Here is a 21,088-nt window from a genome sequence, read left to right as displayed (position 1 = left end):
TCCTTCTTGAAAGGCACTTCCTTCTTCTTCCGTAATAGGAATCCTCTTTACCAAAGCTATCAGAAAAAAGCTACCCCTTTTGGTTAAATTATTTTCTGCTAATCAAGAAGGTTTGTTTGGACCAACTTGAAAATGTAAAAAGTTTCATCTGTATGTGGTTTGGTTCCCTTATTTTTTTCTCTGTTTGTGTGGTCGATTATTTTAACACGTTGGATTTGTACAGTCAAGTCCTTCTACCCAATTATAGTCATTAATCCTGTCAAATTGCTGAACATGATAACGTTGATATGGTGCTAGGTGGACATGTCACCTGCTGATGTTCGATGGCTGCCGAGCCAACCCTCGCCCGGTAGGAGTGGGATTCGACGATCACCGGCGTGCTTGAGCGAGTAGGGTCGCCCGACCTTGCATATATATATTTTAATCATCTCTCTTTCTTTCTCCTCGCAGTGCGGTTTGCTGTCGTCGCCTCCCGGCCCTTCCCCCTCTCTCGAGTGTTTATTTTGTTTTTTTCTTATTATTTGCGGAAGTTGGGCTTATTTGGCACCAGTCATTTGCCATATCAGCAATTTGAGAGAAGGATTCAATGGCATGAATGGAAAAAAAGTTTGAGTACTTAATTGCAAAAAAAAAAAAAAAACAGGTTAAAAAACTAAAAATCGCACGTTGAAAATTAGAGGGCTAAATCGGCAAATAACTAAAAAAATTACTTTTGTACTTTCCATAAAAAAAAATTTAAAAGCTTTGAGAACATCAAAATGACCCAACATGTAAATGGAAACATTCAAGTGTTTAATATTTTCAGAAGTTGTAAGACAGGGGTAAGCAAAATGTCAAAAGTAAAGGAAAATCACATAAATAATCTTCTTCTTTTTCTTATTTTACGTATCGCATAACGTACTTTATTATATACACTTTGCCTCCATTGATTTCCAAACAAAAACTTACTCTTTTTTTTTGTCAAAAGAAAATTGTATTCATTGCTCAAAAGGATACACGAGAAGAACATTGATTTTCATGGCAAAGAAAATCGAAGTAGAGCAAAGTCCAGAATACAACAAAACAAAACCAAATCCAGAAAACAAGGAAGATTTATGGAGCACCGGCAGGCTTAAGCACATACTCATACCATAAAAACGGATCTGTCAAACAAAATAATCGGCGGCTGATCACCGGATGCCATATCATTATCAGTGATGAGCACACGCCGGAAAGTTCTTCTCCAATAACTACGGTATTGCTTGTTAGCGGTACACGCCTAGGTTCGGCTTTCTCTACACTATCGCCGTACTGAGATAACCAAACTGGGTTGAAAAAACACAAATCTAACTTTTGGAAGAGCAAATCTTCATGGCTCAGCCAGGCGCCAAGACTCTTACAATCATCAATGACCTGTACATAGATAGAGCACATGAGTATCGAAACTCCGAAAATATTATTAAACTCTCAAATGTAAATCGGGAGAGTTCAAACTCTCAGATTTAGAATTAAATCGGGATAAGAGAGCTCCCAGATTTAAATTGGGAGATAAGAAAAAATAAGAAAAGCACGGAAAGACTTAATTAGTAAAGTAGTGTGAAGTACAATTTAGAAATTAGAGAATGCTAATTACAGTTTCCTCTTCATACATATATATTATATATATAAGGAAATACAATTCACCAAGTCAACAACTGTTTTAATCATGACTTGACCTACGCCCATTGAATTTGTCCACATCGTACGGGCATATGTTTGCATAGAGGCTGCCATTTTGTCAAGCAACACGGATTTGAAAATTTCGGCTATAACTTCAGGTTATGATGTCATGCTCACGTCATCACATTTTTTTTAACAAGGTGTATAATAATTTAATATGACGATGTTACGAATTTATTAATCCTGTATATGAGTATCGGATAAAACCTTACTCACAAGGTATCTAATACGATTTCTAGAATTATCTAGACCGGATCTCCTCATTATAAGATTTACTTATTTGAAGTAGACTTTCTCGAAAAACCACGTTCGATATGCTTGCAAATTACAAAGATTTTTTGTTTTGTTTTGTTTTGGGCCAATGGATTCGATAAGTTATTAGGAAACGTCAAAATAACCATAAAAGCTTTCGAATAGTAGAATATGATTCGATGGTTCACTTGCTAACATTGAGGTTGAAATGCGATCGTCACACGACATTTTACCTAATTAGAGTCTTGCAAAATGTATTGTGCTTGTTGTTTTCATTGCTGATACATGCTTCGATCATTGAATCTCTTGCTAATATTCAGATTAGCAAGCTGCCAAAGCCTACAAGAGTGGATTGCTTCTGAGTTAGGGTTAAAAGTTTAGAAAAAAAAAGTATTATTAATGTTGAATCATATGTTTAGATATATTGTTGACATATTTCCTCAAAGTTTAGACTTTTAGGAAAAATAATTTATATAATATGGCATGACAGTCATGTCAAGATTTTGAACTCGACACTCCCTCTTAATCTTCTCATGATTGTTATCCCTATTATTCTGTCAATTTTCACATTCCTCCAATTATCCCGTTATAATGTTGAGTCAGATGCTTTAAACACATTATTAACTCGTTAATGGATAATTTTTTTAAACTTTTAGAAAAAATAATCGGTATGTCTAAACATTGGCAGTGTACAAAAGGAGCAAGAAAAGAGTGCTTGAGAGGGCAAATTGTTTGAAAGGACTACATTGACAAATTATCAAAAAATTTAGGATTAAATTGGCACAATGAAAATGTTTAAGATTAAATTGACTGCCCTACAATAGATTTTGGACTTTTTGCACATTTTTCCCGTCGACAACCTAATGCATCTTGGATCTCGACACTTGAATCGGCTACCAATGATCATTGATCAACGACTCAAGAATCTGGTTAGCACGACAAGTTTGATAGAAGACGAGAAGCTCACAATTTGCTTCTGGTGTTTCAAGAAGGTGTCACCTTACCGAACCATCAAGAAATGCTCAATCTATATGCACTCGATTCGTGGCGTGCCAAGTCATAGCATAATCACATGAATCGAATTCTCCTTTAACATGATTAATAAACTAGATTAAGATTACACAAATTGACATGAACCCTATCTGATTTAACATTTAACCCACCGATCACAATCCAACTAGTTTAAAATACCCATATGGAAATCGACATGATTTGGAGATAGGTCTTGGAAAAACTACCAGCATTGGCCGGCCAGTTGATTCGTGAGTTGTGGGGGCACTTTTACAAGGTGAAAGATCACTGCCCAAACAGTTGTGCAAGTGAAAAAAAATATTGAGTATCTTTGCAAGCAATTGACTTTCATCTAAATGAAATCTCCACCATTAGAAGATTAAACTATCATCTCAAAGTTCCATTTATTAGATTCCTATAAAGTCACTGCATGTTTCGATTGGAATTAGAATTCTCTTTTAAGTGCTCGACTTAACTCATGTATGGAAAACCGTGACATATCGTTGTGAAGATAGATGAATGCGCGCATTGAAGAAGAAACGCATCCGTTCGTCCCGATTTTCCGTCTCGCGTTCGACATTCTTAAGACAACTTTCCAAAAGACGCAGCCTTGTAGGACTAAATCCCAAAGACAGAATTTCAATTAGCTTGTGAAAGGGTCATCCTTTGATTTTGAACTTTACCGGATTCATTAAATTGGCCTATTTACCTTTGTACTAGGACAATGAATATGTCTATTCACGGCAGGAATTTAATTCTCATTAAGATCCCATTGGCCTTGCTGCCAAATACTGTGACAACCAATTGAATGGCCTTTTCGCAAACAATCGTGCAATGTATTTTGGTGAAATTTCTATCGAATATGATATAAATAATCTCTGAATTTCGGCTTAATGTGCAACGTGATTTTTGAACTTTAGCCTAATATACAATGTCGTCCATGAACTTTTAATTTATTCAATGTCATCCTTAAATTTTTGATATATATTCAATTTAGTCCCTTAATTATATGAAAATGTTCAATATTATCATTATATTAATTCAAGTTTATGTACAACATTTAACATTTTCATATAGTTCAGGAATTAATTTCAACATTTGCTAACATTATAAGGACCACATTAAACAAATTAAAAGTTTAGGAACGACAATACACAGCAGACCAAAATTTATTGACTATATTGAACAAATTAACAATTTAGGCACCACATCACATTCCACAATGGGTCAAAGTTCATGGACTATTTATGTCATTATCCCAATTTCATTTTAGTTAAACTATGATTTTTTTCCTTTTAAAGTTTTATTATACCAAGTATTAAGCGAATCATTTAAAATTTGGGGGTAAAACTCCGACAGACAATGTTAATTAGAGGATTTTTTTTTTCTTATTTCGCACAACTTTCCGAGAGGATTCTCCCGGCGAACACGAAAAATTAGCCGAAAACACGACGAATCGGAGCGACCCGATTCAATTTGATTTTAAAAGGGCCCCCCAAAATTTCATGGAAAAAATTGAGAAATGTCTGCTGATGAGTGGCAATTACAGCAATAATCCAATTAATCTCACGTTAACCATCGCCGTCCTTGAATGGTGCGCACCACCCCACATGGGACCTATCATTGAAGAAAATCGTTTGTTTTCTTTTTTAAAAGAAATATCCGTTTTTTTTACCCCCTTTTTTTAATTTTTTTTATTAATCCTCCTCCCGCGCTCAAGACAGCAAAGACATGAAATTACAGGCGAACGTGCGAAAATCCCCAGATTTGTTCCTGAAAGCCCCTTCGATTCCCTCGAAGAAAGACGTCATTTTGATTTTGATGCAAAATAGCAAAAAATAATAAACACCCACGAGACCAATCGAAACGGGCCTAATCTTCCTCTTCCTGCTGGTTCCTACAGATTTGTATTTTTTTAGTTTCCCAAGTTTTTCGGTCTGTTGTTCTTGTCCATTTCACATGCACTCACTGTTTCTTTGATCGGTCTCTCTCTCTCTCTCTCTGCACTGTTCCACTCCTTCTTTGGTTCTTCCTTTTGTAATGCAAGATTCATCCCGATTTGCGCGTACCCTTTTGCCCACTCGCGTTGGTTCTCTCGAATTTAGCGTGTAAACTCAGTGGGTTTGATTTAACTGGGTTCATAATTGGTAATTTGTGATTGTGATTGCAACGCCACCGACGACGAGGCGCCCCCCACCATTGAGTTTTCGGCTTGATTTGGCGAAGTGGGTATCGGTTCTTTTTGCTCGGATTGCATTGAATCGAGGGAATTCTGGGTTTTGATTCGTTGGATGAGAAGGGGAGGAGAGAGATGATAACGCCACATGTGGGTTTGGAGGAACGATGACTGGAGGGTCATTGGGGATCCGCTCCGGTAGTTATGGCTCTCTGCAACAACAACAACAACAGCTGCTCCTCCAGAACGGTGGGTTGCCAATCCAAACGACGCCGCCTCCTCCGCTGCCCCGGAAGCCGAGCAAGATGCCAAAGGAGAAGGAGAGGCTGTTCCACTGGATCGTCAAATTCGCCGGCAGGAAGAAAGTGGGCATGCTCTTCCTTTGCTTGATATCCGCGGCGGTTTTTGGGTGGGTTATGTATGTGGGCAATGGCAAAGGTTAGATTTTTTCTGGGTTCATGTTGTCCTCTATTTTCAGATGCTCACATCGTACTCGATCGCTTGTGAAGATAGTTATGATGTCTGATTGTCACATTCAGTTGAACAGTTTGATCTGGGTTTCAAGATGTTAATGTGAACACAACTGTAATGTGGGGAAGAAGCTAGCCAAATTAATGACTGGGAATTGTGGTATAGTATCCATATACAACACCCAGTTTGGATTAGTTTGGTGTGTGATGCTTTTCTGGCCTCGTCTTTCAGTAATTTCACTTGCACTGAAGTCCTTCTTGGTTCTGCATTTGAGAAATTGTGATTCTGCCTTTTCTTATATTCTAAGATTGATGATCTATACATAAAGATACGTGTTGTGGACTCCATTACTGGGGATCCATGATTTAGTTGAGTCTGAGCCGCTTTGCACTTTCTTATTTTACTGGAAATGTTACTGGCAGAAATTGTAGATTCGAGAAGTGCATGTTGTAAATCTCCAGTTTTTCCACTGGTTCATGGTCGATCATTAAATACGAGATTAGTTTTGCTTTCAGGTGAAGATGTGCACGATGCGGTCAGCTTTGTTAGGTTCACCAATAGCAGCTTGACTATAAGCAATCCTGTGTCTTCTCCAACAAATGGAGAACAAATTAGTAATAATGCTTCATTAGTTGACACGGATGGAAGAGATAGAAATAAAATTTTGCCTCTGCCACCACCTCCCCCGACATTTTTTCTGGGCTACTCACTCCCTCCAGGCCATCCATGTAATACTTTCACCTTACCTCCCCCTCCAGCAGACAAGAAAAGAACTGGACCTCGGCGTAAGTGTTGATCTTTCTATTTTGTTTTTCAATGATGAATGAATATTGGTCGAATTTGCTGAGTACAGATCTGATTATATGAGACCAACTTGCATACCTTGGAACAAGGCAGATGTGTAGGTGCTAGGATGCGAATGCAAATTTTTGGCACAATCTTTGTTGTAATGTTACTCTCTTTTGTTTGTGCGGGAGTTCAGCATGTCCTGTCTGTTATCTTCCTGTTGAAGAAGCCATTGCCTTGATGCCAAAGGACCCCTCGCTATCTCCAGTGCTTAAGGATTTGACTTATGTATATGAGGAAAACTTAAGTAGAGATGGAGAATTTGGAGGATCGGATTTTGGTGGTTATTCCACTTTGAGGCAGAGGAATGATTCATATGATCTAAGGGAGTCTATGAGCGTGCATTGCGGGTATGTACATTTGCATTTTACTGTCAGACTTGGGCATGTATTAATGAAATCCTCCCTTTTCCAAGTGTCCTTTCTTTCACTCTCGATATAATCTTACAATGGATTAAAAATATTAATTTTAATTCTCTAGCATTGCTTGTCCATTGTGCATTTCGGTTTACCATTCGGTTGTCTGCCAGGTTTGTTAGAGGAAGTAAACCTGGTAGACAGACTGGATATGATATGGATGAATCTGACCTTCTTGAGATGGAGCAGTGTCGTGGTGTGGTTGTTGCATCAGCAATATTTGGTATTTTTCCCTCTCTAGCTTTGCACTGAGCCTTGTCTTTTTCCCTCATAAGCTAGGGAACTTCCTATTTACGAACAAATTTTCATCAGGAAACTTTGATGAGATACACCAGCCAAAAAACATTAGTGAATATGCCAAGAAGAAGGTATGCTTCTATATGTTTGTTGATGAAGAAACGGAGGCATTTTTGAAGAATGCCAGTGCTATTGATGAGAGCAAGAGGAGTGGGTTGTGGAGAATTGTTGTTGCGCGCAATCTTCCTTATGCGGATCCGAGACGCACCGGCAAGGTAATATTTGATTAAGTAACAACAGTTTGAGGGGTCGAAATGGACTTTTGATTCCTGGCAGCTAGCCCTTTGATGATAAGTTGCTTTCCTTATGGATGGGAGGGATTGATTGGTGAGTATATTGGGTAGAGATTATGTTGGTCCGAGAAGTGAGTTGTTGCACGATAGGCAGTTTAGATATTGTAGTGATTGCATGATTATTAGTACAGCAATAGTGCAAACTGACGGCCTAATTTTGCTGGGTGAGATCATGCTGATATCAAAATGCTTAGAGAGGGTTTTTCAGGAGAAAATATTTTGTCTATCGTTACACGCTCGAGGCGGCCTGACTGGCCAAATATCAACGCTTGCTTGCAATTTACACCTAACCAACTTTTGTGTTTGGATTTCAAAACTCTCCTTCTTTAGTGGTCAGTCTCTCCAACGTGGTACGACGATTCAAATGTATCTTTTACTAGTAGAGAGCAAGATATGTTCTGACGCCTTACCTGTAGGCTTATTAATCTTTACCTTTTCGTTTTATATATACCAATAAGTGGAAGATATTTACTTTTGCTGCTGTGGTGATTCTTACTATCCCGTAGTTGTTAATATGTTGTAGAAATGGAGCACAGGCTTTGGTTTTTACCTTTGGGACTTTCATTCATTATGTATGGATCTTTGTACCGGGAAAGCTGTATGCTGGTTCTCACCTTCTGCTATTCTGATTGCAGATCCCAAAGCTTCTCTTGCACAGGATGTTCCCAAATGCTCGCTATTCTCTTTGGGTCGATGGAAAACTTGAACTTGTGGTGGATCCTTATCAAATACTTGAAAGGCGAGAATAATTTTCTTGTAATTTCATTTCATATGAGGAATTCGTCCCTAGAAGTTTAAGAAGTCTAAGAGTAGCAGGCAGTTACATCGCTTTATATATATTTCTTCTGTGGGTAGAGTTTTAGATAATGTCCAGAACAAGAGATAGAGTAGTCTCTGCACTAACAAATGTCGTCTTGTGTGTTTTACACTAACAAGTTGCGAATGTGAGGACTTTCAACACTAAATGGAATTCAGCTTGTTGGATAATGTGGACATTGTGTGTCATTAAAAAAATAAGTCTGGTACAAAACCACTGATTTTTCAGTAACTGACTTCCTTCTTATTGCTGAAGATAGAATACACTCAGTAATTGTCAATTCAAAAGTATTGGATTCTACTGACAAATCTGCCCCCATCACCTTTACAACATTCTTTTCTTCTGCAAATTTTATTACAAGTGTTTCCATGGCGATTCATTCTTTATACTTACAATATCTATAAAGCCAATACCCTTGCTCTCTTAATCTGATTTGCTCACCTCTCCCATCCTTTTTTCATCGTAATGATGAGAAAATTGATCTTAATTGCTGTGTTGGAGTTGCCCTCAGTTACTCTGTTGGAATTTGATGACATTGAGAAAGTTGATGGGTTTCTTGGGATGTGTTTGGGAATCACAAGTCAGATTGGAGTCGAGGCTAACGATCATGTGGAAGAAAGGAACCCACAAATGGCAACAAAGGAATTCTATGCACAGTGGTTTTGATGATCTGTGTGATAAATAATCTGAGTAAATGCATAATATAAGTGATAAATGGATATAAGGGTAACAAAATGGCGATTTGAATATTTCATTGAACACTTGAACTATGTTCAGTGCTTTATAGAAAACTGTCACCAAAGAAACTTTTATTTGCATTTCAGTGCTTTAGAAAGTTCAGCACTAAAAATTGAGTATTAAAATTTTCACTACTTGATTTTCATATTTTTAAGTTGAATGCCTGGTAGAGTCTTCGATTATCATGTTTACTTCACTACTGGAGCTTCCTTGTTCTGTATAAACTCTCGATAAATCGTTTGCTTGTGGACTTGCTACTCTGGTAGAGTTCCATTCAATGAATTTTATATTCCTGTCGAGCTCATTTGCGGAGGGTGCTTCCAGTTGGTTATGGAATCTAGTCATATTTAGTTTCTGCGAATAATTTTGTTTATAACTTTAGATCTTTCATTCCTGGCTTAGGATGTAATTTGTAAATAAAAAGATAACTATCAGTCTTTCCTTTTTGCCTAACTTAATTTTGTCATTAGCTGCATTCAGAATATTGTCATATTGTTGCCAATACAGCTGCAGGATTCTGTCCAGATTTTTTTTGTAATATGTTGGTAGGACCATCTTCGGTCAATGTGTCAGTGATGTTAATTTGCTAGATCAAGTTTTTGGAACTGTTTCAAAGTTGGTTAACTGTTTTCTGAAGTTAAAGTTGTCCTGAAAAGTTCATATGACAAGTCTTGTTGTGACCGTCTACAGTGTTATCGAATCACTGTGTTGATGTGGTGGTTGTTTCCATGTACTTGATCTTGTTCTTTGAGAATTTTTGCAAGAACAATGTTATGAGATTGCTAGTAGTAGCTAAACTGAGTGAGTTCTAGTTTGATTGATTTTCAAAAGCCATTAAGAAGTATAAACAGCAAAAGAACTCATGCAGAAACTGTTAATAGATAGCTCCTAGTGACTCCTAGATTTCTATCTGAACAATATCTCAACTTCCTTTTCTTCACAATGCAGGTTCTTGTGGAGGAAAAATGCCACTTTTGCTATTTCAAGACATTACAGACGCTTTGATGTCTTTACAGAAGCGGAAGCAAATAAAGCAGCAGGGAAGTATGACAATGCTTCTATAGATTTCCAGGTTGAGTTTTACAAAAAGGAAGGCTTGACCCCATATTCTGAGGCCAAGCTTCCTATTACAAGTGGTAAGGCGCTATTTTCTCATTTTCTGTTTGTGGCTTTCATCTTCTTTTTTATTGTCTTCTCGCCTGATTGTGGTTTCCTACGATGTGCTCCATCTTACCGCTTCACACAGATGTTCCTGAAGGATGTGTGATCATAAGGGAGCACGTCCCTGTCTCAAACCTTTTTACTTGCCTTTGGTTCAATGAGGTGGACCGTTTTACCTCTAGGGACCAAATTAGCTTTTCAACCGTTCGAGACAAGATCGCATCCAAGACTAATTGGACTATAAATATGTTCTTGGATTGCGAAAGGAGAAATTTTGTGGTCCAGGTAAATCATTCTTGCTCTACTCAATTGCTCCTCTTGTCTGTCTGGAACAGAACTCCTAGAGGTAGGAGAATACCTGATGATATAAGAATTTCCATGCTTTATTTATATTTGGTTTATATGGACAAGCAGCTGTCTTTTTGTGAGTATTTACAAATCGAAATAATGATTTCTGGACGGATGGTTTTTCAATCTTCATACAACACTTAATTGTTGATGAGGACCTAGTTTGTGGTGGCCTGTTTTTCCTGATCCTTTCCCTCTAGTGAACTGTGTTGGGCATGAATTGATTTTCTTTTCTTATCCCTTTGCTTGGACAATAATTTTTCAAAAAATTATCTCTCTTTCCTCAGTTTAATTGTTTTAATTTTCTATTTTCGCTTTTTCGGTACATGCAGAAATACCACAGGGATGTGTTGGAGCACATGGCTCCTCCTGTTCCTGTCCAAATTTATCCTCCCCCACCTCCACCTGTTTTTGTCCCAGAAAGTGTAATTAAACAGGCTCCTGAAGTTCACAGCCAAGGGATAGTAGCAACACCAGTTAAGAAAGTCCCTGTGAGGCGAAGAGAGAGGAGAAGTTCACGGCGGCATCGAAAAGTCGCTGCCGGAAATAGGGACCCTGATTCGAGATGAATCTGTTTTGTTCTTCTTTTCCTTCTCTTTGGAAGCTATTATCATTCTTTTTCCTCCCTTTCGAGAATTTTCGTCCGCAGGCAAAGAAGAGTGTTGTATTTCCACATGCGCAAGGAGGAATTTACATCAATTTTTATCTTTTTTGCCCCCGAAATTGGAAATTTGTCGATTCATCGTTCAATTTTTTGGTGTATATATATTTATTATTTCCAATAATTGTTAAAGATCAGATGCTTTCAAATCCCTCAAATGGAGTATGGCCCTTTCCTTATTTTATAGTTTGCAGGTACATGTCATCAATGTGTTGTCCGGAAACTTTTGAACACCTAACTAATCTTTACCGGGTATGACAATTCTTACGTCCCCGTAAGCTCTATATTGTTGAGTTGGCGGATTCAAAATGCCTATCCCTTCCTCATGAGCAATTTACTTGATGGGTTATTTAGAGAATATCACTTCCTCCTTTGTATGCTTTATTACCCATCACTCTTGTATGAGAATTTTGATGTAGATTATGAAGAGAAATAAGTCATTTGATTATGGTATTAGTGCTAAAAAAACTTGCGGTAGAAACTATCATATTACTTGCACATTTTAGCCTAAACATCACTCTTGTGATTGATTAGGGGTGCATTTGGGTTATTTTATGAATAAAAATACAAATCTCCCATTTTCAGATATTTTTATCTTAAAATTTTCCTTTGCAATGATTTGACTTTTGTAGATACACAGGTGATCTCTCTTTTTCTTGGTAACATTCTTGAAATTATTTAAGGATATGCCTAACATTACAAAGTTTGGTGGAATTTAGCTTCTTGGTGTCTCTCTTTCCTTTGATTGAAATTGCAGGCGTGTGGAACAGCTGCGAAGCTTGACAAAAGAGGAGCACGATTGTATGGTGATCTTTCTTTCTCTTGGTAATATTCTTGAAATGTTTAAGGATATCATTAACGCTACAAAGTTTGGTGGAATTTAGCTTATTGGTATCTCTCTTTCCTTTGATTGAAATTGCAGGAGTGTGGAACAGCTGCGAAGCTTTGACAAAAGAGGAGCATGATTGTATTACCGTGTAATATAGTCAATCAAAAGCATCCACTTTATTGACCTTTTCGATGTAGGACATCGAGCCCTGCAACAAAAGAATAATCAAGACTTCAAATCCGAACTTCCTAAGGGTCGCACCTAGGGTTTCTCAAGCGTCGTGCCTGAGAGAAGAATTGCATCACACAATTCCACAGCAAAGAATTGCCAAATTCAAATGATCATCAACTCAATTCAAAAGAGAGAATTGCAACCATGTATATGTATATGGACTCTCTAAAGTACTGCTCCAAGTCAAAATAGGAAACCTTGTACATCCTAATAAAACTAGGATACACATGCCCACTGCCAACAAAGGAAAGGAAACGTCAGATCAAGTTCCAACAAAGGGAAAAAGGAACCTTATTAAAATCATGATAGACTCCAATCACTTGAGAGGATTCTTGATTAATCAGAGAAAATAAGCAACAGATCTTCATATGGCGCGCCTTTTGTAAGTCTTCGAAGGTTGTTGCCGTCATTCTCCATCATTTCTACCCGGCTTGAAAAGACTCGACTCCGGCGAGCCAATTGCATAGAGTTGATCATAAAGATTCTGGTCAAGCTTTTGAAACTCCTCATCTGTTATCCCATGTACAATCAGAAAGAGGATGGCCTTTCCATATGACAAGAAGCTTTTGGCAACCGCCGCCCCTCGCAGAAACGCCTCGATTATCAAGAACTTCAATTTCATCTGGAACATTAAAGACGTTGCTTATGCCTATATCTTCCGGTAGATCAAGAACATATGCATTTGAGCTAATGTTCTACAGAATTTTAAATGGACCAGCACTCTTTGGATGGAGCTTCTTGAATGCACCTTTAGGACACCGTTCAGGTTTGAGACAGAATCATGACCATATCTCCTTCAGCAAAATCAGCTGATCACCTTTTAACGTGTGCTCGAGCCTTGTCACTTTCGTTACTCAGTGCAATTTTCCTTCAAACTTCATCATAAATGTCCCTCAGATGTCTCGCAGAAGCTTCTGCTTCAACGCGAGTTCTAGTATTAAGCGGCAAGCTAAAGAGATCATTTTTTTTTTTTGTTTTGCTAAAACAAACCTTCCATTGCATCAGAGAAGATCAAATATTACACAGAAAAACTAGAGCCTACATCAACATGATAAATTAAAGAAAACTCCGCTAATACTAAGTTTTTTACTCTAGATGGGAGATCATTAAAAAAGAAAGATGATGCAGTTCCTAACTGATAAAAAGCCCATTTTGCAAGCTCATGAGCAACAACATTACTAGATCTATTGATCCACTTCAAACTCCATTATGAGTTGTTGCTAAGTAGTATGCGAGAGTCCGAGATGAAAGGATGAATACACCAAGGACAAATGGCCTTTTGTTGAATAGCATCAATTAACACCTTACAATCACTTTCAAAAACCGCTTTGTGGATGCCGAGGGACTGAGCAGCTTTGCATGCGAGAAGAAGAGCTGCAACTTCCACTTCCACTGGCGAGTTCCATCTTCCTCGTCTTGTCCACGCTTGGACAACTGAGCCTCTATACGATCGTGCAATAATACCTATGGCACCTCTGTTATCTTTCCACGCACCATCTACATTAAATTTTAACTCTTGGTTTGATGGAGGAATCCAAGAGTTTGACCTTACTCCAATAAAACCTGGTTCCTCGCTTAACTTAACTTTGTTCTCCCTCTTGAACATATTTGAATATTCCAAGAAATCTTGTATGACCATCTGAATTGCCTAGGAAGGAACTAGAATAGTCTGATCATGTAGCTTTGCATTCCTGCAACGCCACATTCTAGTGCAAAGAATTGCTGCATAAAGGGTGAAGAGCTTGCAATCCACTTCCGTTCTCTGTGCTATTTTTCCTGGATCAAGAAAGTGATTCACCATCTCTTCCGGAGACCTGAAGTTCCAAGCAGACGAGATAATACCCCATGGTCTCTGTCTCCACAAAATTTGGGCTAGAGGACATCTTGTGAACAAATGTACTGAATTTTCCTCCGAAGTTCCACACAACGGGCAAGAGGGGTCTGGGATATGGATCAATTGAAACAAGTTAGCTCGACAAGGTAAAACGTTAGTCGCTATCCTCCACAGCATCATTTTTGTGTCGTTCATGAGCTCCAGCTTTCCAGATTTTGTTCCAAATCCCACGGTTGTTACCATTTTCATTTCGTGACTTTATGAGTTTGTAAGCAAATTTAACTGGAAAATATTCCATCGATAGTTGGATGCCAAGTCAGTTTGTCTACCCCAATGGAGTTTGGCACATGGATATGAAGGATGGCTTGGACTGAGGTTGGGCAAAATGTTTGATTTAGACTTAATACATCCCAAGTTTTTTTCCCTGGGATAAAGAAGCTAAGCTAAAGAGATCGTTAGGTTTTCTTGGCTACGTGCCTGAAACAATCTCAAATGTGCTGCGACTAGTTGATCTATTCACAGAGCCATTATAAGCAAACTCAGCAATGGAGAGTATCTGATCCCATCTAGTGATACGATCACCAACATGACCTCTAAAGCGATCACAGTTTGCCCATCTCTTCCTAGATGATAGGTAGAAAAGAATTTCAATTTTGTATCCGTCAGTTTCCATAGGATTGAATTTTACATAAACAGCACCGGTTGCTTCCAATTGTAACTGTTTACATTTTTGTATAGTGACAAAATTCGCATCTTGAATTTGTATGACACTTAGAATGAGATCTATCAATTTCGATCGATGAAACTGTCGGGTCCCCATACTTTCGTTTATATGCGATCAAATGGTACGTTCTAGTCGATGTGCAGTCTTTGGGGTCCCATTGGTCTTGCTCGACCGGACTTAACCGCATACCATAAAAGCAAATGAAACCTTCTGGACATGACCTTAGGAGGATCCTCGAATACTTAAGTTAGTGGACGGGGGGACGGAGAGGTAAGCAAAATCGAGACTAAGCAGAGAGAGAATTCTCCTTGAGAGATGTACCAAAAGAGAGGATTTGTTTTCCTTTGAGGGATAAGGTGCCTTATGTGCGCAGATTGAGCCGACCCGCAGGCGCCGAGCAAGGTCCGCCCCCTCTCCCCAGGCCTTCGAGAGTGCCTAGGCCTCACAATTGGGTCCCGCGAACAGAACGTTTTCGAAGGTTGCGATCTCTCTTGGGGTTGATAGCCTTGTGGGCCGAGCCGCCGCTAGGCTACATAAGCGTGGTCGAGCCCGTGATTGGAAGTGAAAATTTTTGGTAAGTGATTCTAGACGCTATAACTTCTCTCTAGGTCACATACTAATTTCCTCAAAAGCGCCTTGAACCCCGAACTCGACCAATCCGATCCTCGACCCAAATCGGGGCGAGAGAGAGAGAGATTCACAAAAAAAAAATTGCCAAAAACTACAGATGGGCCGACACACGCAAGTCGGCCCGGCCCGATCCGAGCCCATACTACCGGCCCATCGATTACGTTTGGTCTCCTCGTTACAACCTCAAGCCTGGAAGCTCCGTTGAAGTCCACAGACGAAGAGAGTGCGATTTGACTGGAGCCGGAAGAAGCTTTCAGCTGAGCAACGAGCGACGGCGGGGACGATGAACACGGACATCACCGCGTCGGCGAAGCCGGAGTACCCGGTGATAGATCGGAACCCTCCCTTCACGACGGTGGTCGGCAACTTCAGCACCCTCGACTACTTCCGCTTCGTCACCATCACCGGCGTCTCCGTCACCGTCGGCTACCTCTCTGGTTTGCTCTCTCTCCCTCTCTCTGTCTCTCAGTTTGTGGGTGTCTGTGCGTGCGTGCGTGTGCGGATGATTTTACTCTCTCTTCAATGTCTGTATCTGTGCCGAAGTGTTCGTCGTCTTCATGAAATTGTTGCTTGCATCTGCGCGAAAAGTTGTGATGGGATGAATTTTGTTGAGTGCGAGCTGTGCTGATTGGTGAAATTTGCTGTGATTGTTGCTCAGCTTGTGCTTATTGGACTCGAAAGGATGGATCTTGTCGTGGGTGGGCATTGCCCACGTCGTGCTAATTGGTGGATTTGCTCTGATTGTTGCCCCCTTTCCGTGCTAATATGATTTCAAAGGGTGGATTTGTTTCTTTTGGGGATTGCCCGTTTCGTGCTAATTGGTGAATTTTGCTGTGATTGTTGCCCATTCTTATGCTAATTCGATTTGAAAGGATGGATTTTGTTCTAAGTGATTGGTGCCCATTTTGTGCTGATTGGTGAACTCGCTTTCAAAGGATGAATTTTTGTTTAGGTGATTATTGCCCCATTTTCTGCCAATGGGTGAATTTCCTAAGATAGGAAGGAAGGTCTTTATTCATTTAAGTTCTTTTGGGGGTTTCATAGGGATAAAGCCTGGGATCAAGGGACCATCAATGGTGACGGGCGGATTGATTGGTCTAATGGGCGGGTTCATGTACGCATACCAGAACTCGGCGGGCCGGCTAATGGGATTCTTCCCCAACGAGGATGAGGTAGCTCGTTACAAGAAGTGAATGCTAATTCCCTTTTTTCCGGGGGGCTTGTTTTTGTTATAATTTGGAACCCAAAATATATGCTTTAGGCACATCATGTTGTGCTTTTTGTGGGAAGATGACAGATGGTTATGTCAATAAATCAATGTTTTAGTGCTGACCTTTCTGCATTGAGATTGATGTTTCCTCGATTGATGAGTCACTTGATTCAGCCTGAATTGTGGAGTGCTGATTATGGTGTTTTCAGTTAATTTGAAATCGCAGTACTTACTACTACTTTGCAAACAGTCCTCTCATTGTTCTTTGCCCCATCACGCTCTACTCTTCTGAAAATTTATAGCTCGGGGTGGTCTTACCATTTATTCTGATAAGTGGGAACAGTTATTCTCGCTGTTGCTCAGCAGCTAGTAATTGCTCTGTCTAAGGTTTTAGTGCATAGGTGAGAGAGAAGACTCTTGGACGTGACTTGAGAGAGATTGAAAGAACAGCTGTTTACTGACAGGAAATTAGCTGCTCTTAAGCATCTTACTAGAGAGCACAATCTCCTTGGCTTTTGTAAGGAGAGATGTTAAGTTTACTTCATACTAAATAACGTGTTGTCAATGGTTTGTTTTTGCTCTATTGCTGTATTTCCGTGAATTCAAAGAGCAGCATTTGAGAGTAAATTGCACTCTCCACCTGGATGTGTTTGTGAATTGGTTGTTTGCTACTCTGATGACTGACATAGAGAAATGCTGATTGTTTCGCTGCTTAATTTGGTCTGTTAAGGGAAAAACATTAATCAAGGGAATCCCTAGCTGGTTTTAAAGCTCATTGCCAATTGCCATAGCAATAGTACCTTCATTCACCATTACAAGCTTCAAGAATGTGATGTACCATTTCCACTCTTGATCTGAGTGTGTGAACTTTCTGAAGAATATATCAAGTAATTTTTGCATTTTTGGTTAGGAAATCATCAATTTCTCGAGACACTGGTTGTAACACAATTAGCATATGCTGATGCACTAAAGTTCACTCCCTCTTGTCTTTTGGGTATTGAGATATAAAGAATTGGATAAGAGGGAGTGAACTTTGAGTTGTTTACAATGTTCATAGTTGGTGGATTAGATTGTTCAGATGTTGAATGAGAATGGATGACCTTCATTTGATTCTCAAGTAAACTACATCTTAGTGCACCTTCTGGTGAGTTGCTTAAAAGATGGAAGGGCACAAAGTTGCGGTGGTTGGAGACGGAACAGATGACATTCTCACACCAACAGCTGCCATTGTGGGACTCACTTTTGTTACTTGGGCCACTGACATTGTGAGAGAGTGCTGTCATTATCTTCGCATGAAGAAGAAATGTTCGATTAATCTGTGTGGACGATGCATGTACCAGTGACATGCGAAGTACACTTGATGTCTGCTGACTATTACTGTTGTGGGCTTGTTGATACTGCTGATAACAAAGACCTCACATGGAAGTTCGCCCATGACGACGACTCGGTTGTGCTGGTCAATCTCAGTTAGGAGTCTTCAACGTGGTTTGGCTCTTTTGATGGAGCCACCCACTGACCACAAGGTCGAGATGTGCAACTCGTTACCAAGGCCATAGGGCGAATATTATCATACGAGCAGCTCATCAGGTCTCTCTTGTGCTCACCAGGCCTCTCCTCCAAAGCTGGGCAAGCTGCAATTTTTAGGTGACTAAGGGATGCAAGCCTTTGCATTCCTTTAGGTAATGATGTCAACGAGGGGCACCCGATAATTTCAAGCTCTTGAAGTGATTAAAGGGACCTGATCTGTTCTGGTAAAGCCTTCAAATTTAAGCACTTTGAAGCTCGAGACTGCTGACCCGTAGAAGCCACTGTGGGAGAGATGCTAGTTTAGGAACATCAAGGATGTCCACGGACCGGAGACTCTTAAGTCCTTGTAAATCCATGATGTTGTCCCTTTCGTCTCTGGATAAACCGAGCTCCTCACAACTTCAAAAAGAGAGAGATGCGCAAGGTTCCATAGATTTCTTATACCGAGTGAGAGGGAAGTTAACTGAGGACTATTTATGAAGCCAAGAATCTCGAGTGAAGTGAGACTTGGAAACACTCCTCGGGCAAACATTCTAGAAGCTCCATCTCCGCGATATACAGTCTCTTCAACTCATTAAGGCCGATTATCCGAGTTATCCACTCTGGATTGACCTTACACAGCATCAACTCCTCAAGATGTGGAGTTAGTGGCATGGCATTAAAGTTTCACAGCAACCGATCCGTAATTTCAACAGACTAGTAAATGTTGTTAATGTTGAGGAATTGTCTAAATCAGTGTACTGTAATATTACGGATCGATTAGTGTGAAAACTTTAATGCCATGCCACTTACTTCACATCTCAAGGAGTTGATGTTTCTCTCTTAGGTCAATAAGAATAGGTATAGGACTGTTTTCAAACTATCCAGAATTTCAAGGTGGATTGATCCACTCGTCTCTGTCGCCACCCTCTCTCTCTTCATAATTGTTTCTATATCTAATGTTGCGACTAATTGGCACTATGTAAGCCACGTCACCGCCACTTATGCAAATAAGAAGAGGACACGTGTTTTCAAACTATCCAACTCATCAATCTAGCCAAGCAACTTAACTAAAAAGCTAATGGGGACTAGTCCAGTGGTGGCATTATGTTGCAATGCTTATTTCAAAAGTTAGTGTTCCCTCTTTGTCCTAATACCCTAATTATTTGGACTTTGCTTCGCCTATTAAACATTGTGCACCACCTTCTTTTGGGCTGCTCTTGTTTGTCCCGGTGAAAGAGGAAAAAGATTATGTAAGGGTGACAGCTCTCTTTTTCCTCCAAATATTTGAGAAACTTAGAGAAGACAATTGCCCTGTTCTAGGTATATAATGACATTAGGACTATATAGCAGAAACTTGATACCTTCAGCTGGGAAGTTGTTAAGGAAGAGCCTAAATTCAAGTCTCTCAATATTTTAAGTTAGACCTATATTCTTCCGAAAGTTTAAATCAATAAGTTATGGATCAAGTTGTGGAACTTCTTTCACCTATGACCATCACACGTGCTATTAGAAGCACATAGCCTTCACTGAGAAGATTGTTAAGAGAAAGCTCAAGTTTAAACCTGTTAACATATGTATTTGAACTTACCTTTACTCAAAACCTTAAACCAATAAATTATGGGCCAACCAAAATATAGTAACTACTTCGCACCATATCAACTCTTCGATATGGGACTTTTCTAACATAATTCACAAGTGCATCTTAATAATTTTCCCCTTACATAAAAACTCAGTGTTAGGTTTGCTCTTCTTTAATCAAGGTATCCTTCTACATCAACTTATCTCAACTTGAATCTCCAACGCACATCTTCATCCTTGATCTCTTTCTCCAGGGAGGTTGCAATTAGGATTGCGTTGCTTCACGACGACGTCTACCGCCTGGAAACCACGTTAGTCACCAAATTCCTCCTTTGAGATATTCACTAAACATCGATTCACATTGGGAATGGCCACCAATTAACTATTGGCTCTAATACTATTTGTTAAGAGCACGCAACAGAGGCCCTATACTTTTGATTGAAGAGATTGTTAAAAGGGAGTCTAAGTCCGAGCTCGCCAACTTATCCAATTAGACTCACTTTCACTAAAAAATTTGAGTCAATGAGTTATGGACCAATTAGAATATATTAATTACTCAACACCATATCAATTCTATGATATAGGACTTCTCAAACACAACTCATACATGTATCTTAATACAAATCTTTCTCTCACGCGTGAGCCTTTTATGTTACCTACTCCCCTTAATCTAAGTATTCCTTGCGCACCAATATTATCTCAACTCAAATCCCCACCTTGGCTCGGTCAAGTTTGGCAAATGTTGGAGAGAGGAACTGTATCCGTCCTTTAGACTCTACCTCAACTAACCCAAGTTTGGCGGGAAATGGAGAAAAACTATGTGTCACCTTAACGAGGGGGTCACATTTGAAATTCCTAATAAGATATTCTCCAAACATCAATCCACATTGGGACTCCTCAATCTATCATCGGCTTTGATTTCACTTGTTAGGTTGTTGGGTCGACATAGCATAAGCCTAATACCTACATTAGGAGATCGCAAAGGAAGAGCCCAAGTCCGAACTTGTCAGCATAATCAATTGGATTCACATTCTCTCAAAAGTTTAAAACAATGAGTTGTTGGCCAATAATTTGATATATTAAATGCTCCACGTTATGTTAGATGTGAGACTTCTTTTGTCTAACACTCCCACACGTGCACCCTAACGAATACAAATGGAAATGTAAATTCATTCCGGTACAACTCCAATACAGTCAAGTTTCACAATTTAATACATTCAAGTTTCACAATTTAATACATTCAAGTTCCACAATTTAATGTATACTCGGATCGTTAAATTCCACACATTGTTCATTAGCAGCCAAATATCTTTTACTGTGCTGTCAAAACGACGGTGACGACGAAAGCATAAATAAAT

General features: G+C 39.4%; 2 protein-coding genes across 3 annotated transcripts; both read left to right on the top strand.

Annotated features, from left to right (window-relative positions):
* Window positions 1-4,693: 4,693 nt before the first annotated feature.
* Window positions 4,694-11,335, top strand: LOC115686627 (probable hexosyltransferase MUCI70). Of its 2 annotated transcripts, none has more exons than XM_030611983.2 (9): window positions 4,694-5,575; window positions 6,112-6,393; window positions 6,591-6,804; window positions 6,984-7,093; window positions 7,183-7,382; window positions 8,096-8,199; window positions 9,964-10,151; window positions 10,262-10,461; window positions 10,857-11,335. In XM_030611983.2, the coding sequence occupies exons 1-9, from the start codon at window positions 5,305-5,307 to the stop codon at window positions 11,091-11,093; spliced, it is 1,806 nt and encodes a 601-aa protein (XP_030467843.2). In that variant the 5' UTR covers window positions 4,694-5,304; the 3' UTR covers window positions 11,094-11,335. The 2 variants fall into 2 exon arrangements, with proteins under 2 accessions (XP_030467843.2, XP_030467844.2); XM_030611984.2 differs by having other exon boundaries at window positions 4,696-5,575; window positions 6,124-6,393.
* A 4,292-nt stretch (window positions 11,336-15,627) lies between these two features.
* Window positions 15,628-16,765, top strand: LOC115686660 (NADH-ubiquinone oxidoreductase 20.9 kDa subunit). The gene is made up of 2 exons (XM_030612028.2): window positions 15,628-15,870; window positions 16,478-16,765. The coding sequence occupies exons 1-2, from the start codon at window positions 15,717-15,719 to the stop codon at window positions 16,624-16,626; spliced, it is 303 nt and encodes a 100-aa protein (XP_030467888.1). The 5' UTR covers window positions 15,628-15,716; the 3' UTR covers window positions 16,627-16,765.
* Window positions 16,766-21,088: the final 4,323 nt, after the last annotated feature.

This window comes from Syzygium oleosum, unplaced genomic scaffold (assembly GCF_021117445.2).
Source record: "Syzygium oleosum isolate NSW1041296 unplaced genomic scaffold, Sole_v2.1 Sole_v2.18, whole genome shotgun sequence".
NCBI lineage: Eukaryota > Viridiplantae > Streptophyta > Magnoliopsida > Myrtales > Myrtaceae > Syzygium > Syzygium oleosum.
Note: the sequence above shows the minus strand (reverse complement) of the source record. Positions and strands in the feature narration are given on the sequence as shown.

What these genes read in the sequence shown, in the direction of transcription:
- LOC115686660 (XM_030612028.2), top strand. Translation starts at nt 15,717, where the DNA reads ATGAACACGGACATCACCGCGTCGGCGAAGCCGGAGTACCCGGTGATA. An exon ending in CACCGTCGGCTACCTCTCTG is followed by an intron (nt 15,871 to 16,477) that starts GTTTGCTCTCTC and finishes GGGGTTTCATAG; the next exon opens with GGATAAAGCCTGGGATCAAG.
- LOC115686627 (XM_030611983.2), top strand. Translation starts at nt 5,305, where the DNA reads ATGACTGGAGGGTCATTGGGGATCCGCTCCGGTAGTTATGGCTCTCTG. An exon ending in GAAAAGAACTGGACCTCGGC is followed by an intron (nt 6,394 to 6,590) that starts GTAAGTGTTGAT and finishes GCGGGAGTTCAG; the next exon opens with CATGTCCTGTCTGTTATCTT. An exon ending in ATCCGAGACGCACCGGCAAG is followed by an intron (nt 7,383 to 8,095) that starts GTAATATTTGAT and finishes TTCTGATTGCAG; the next exon opens with ATCCCAAAGCTTCTCTTGCA.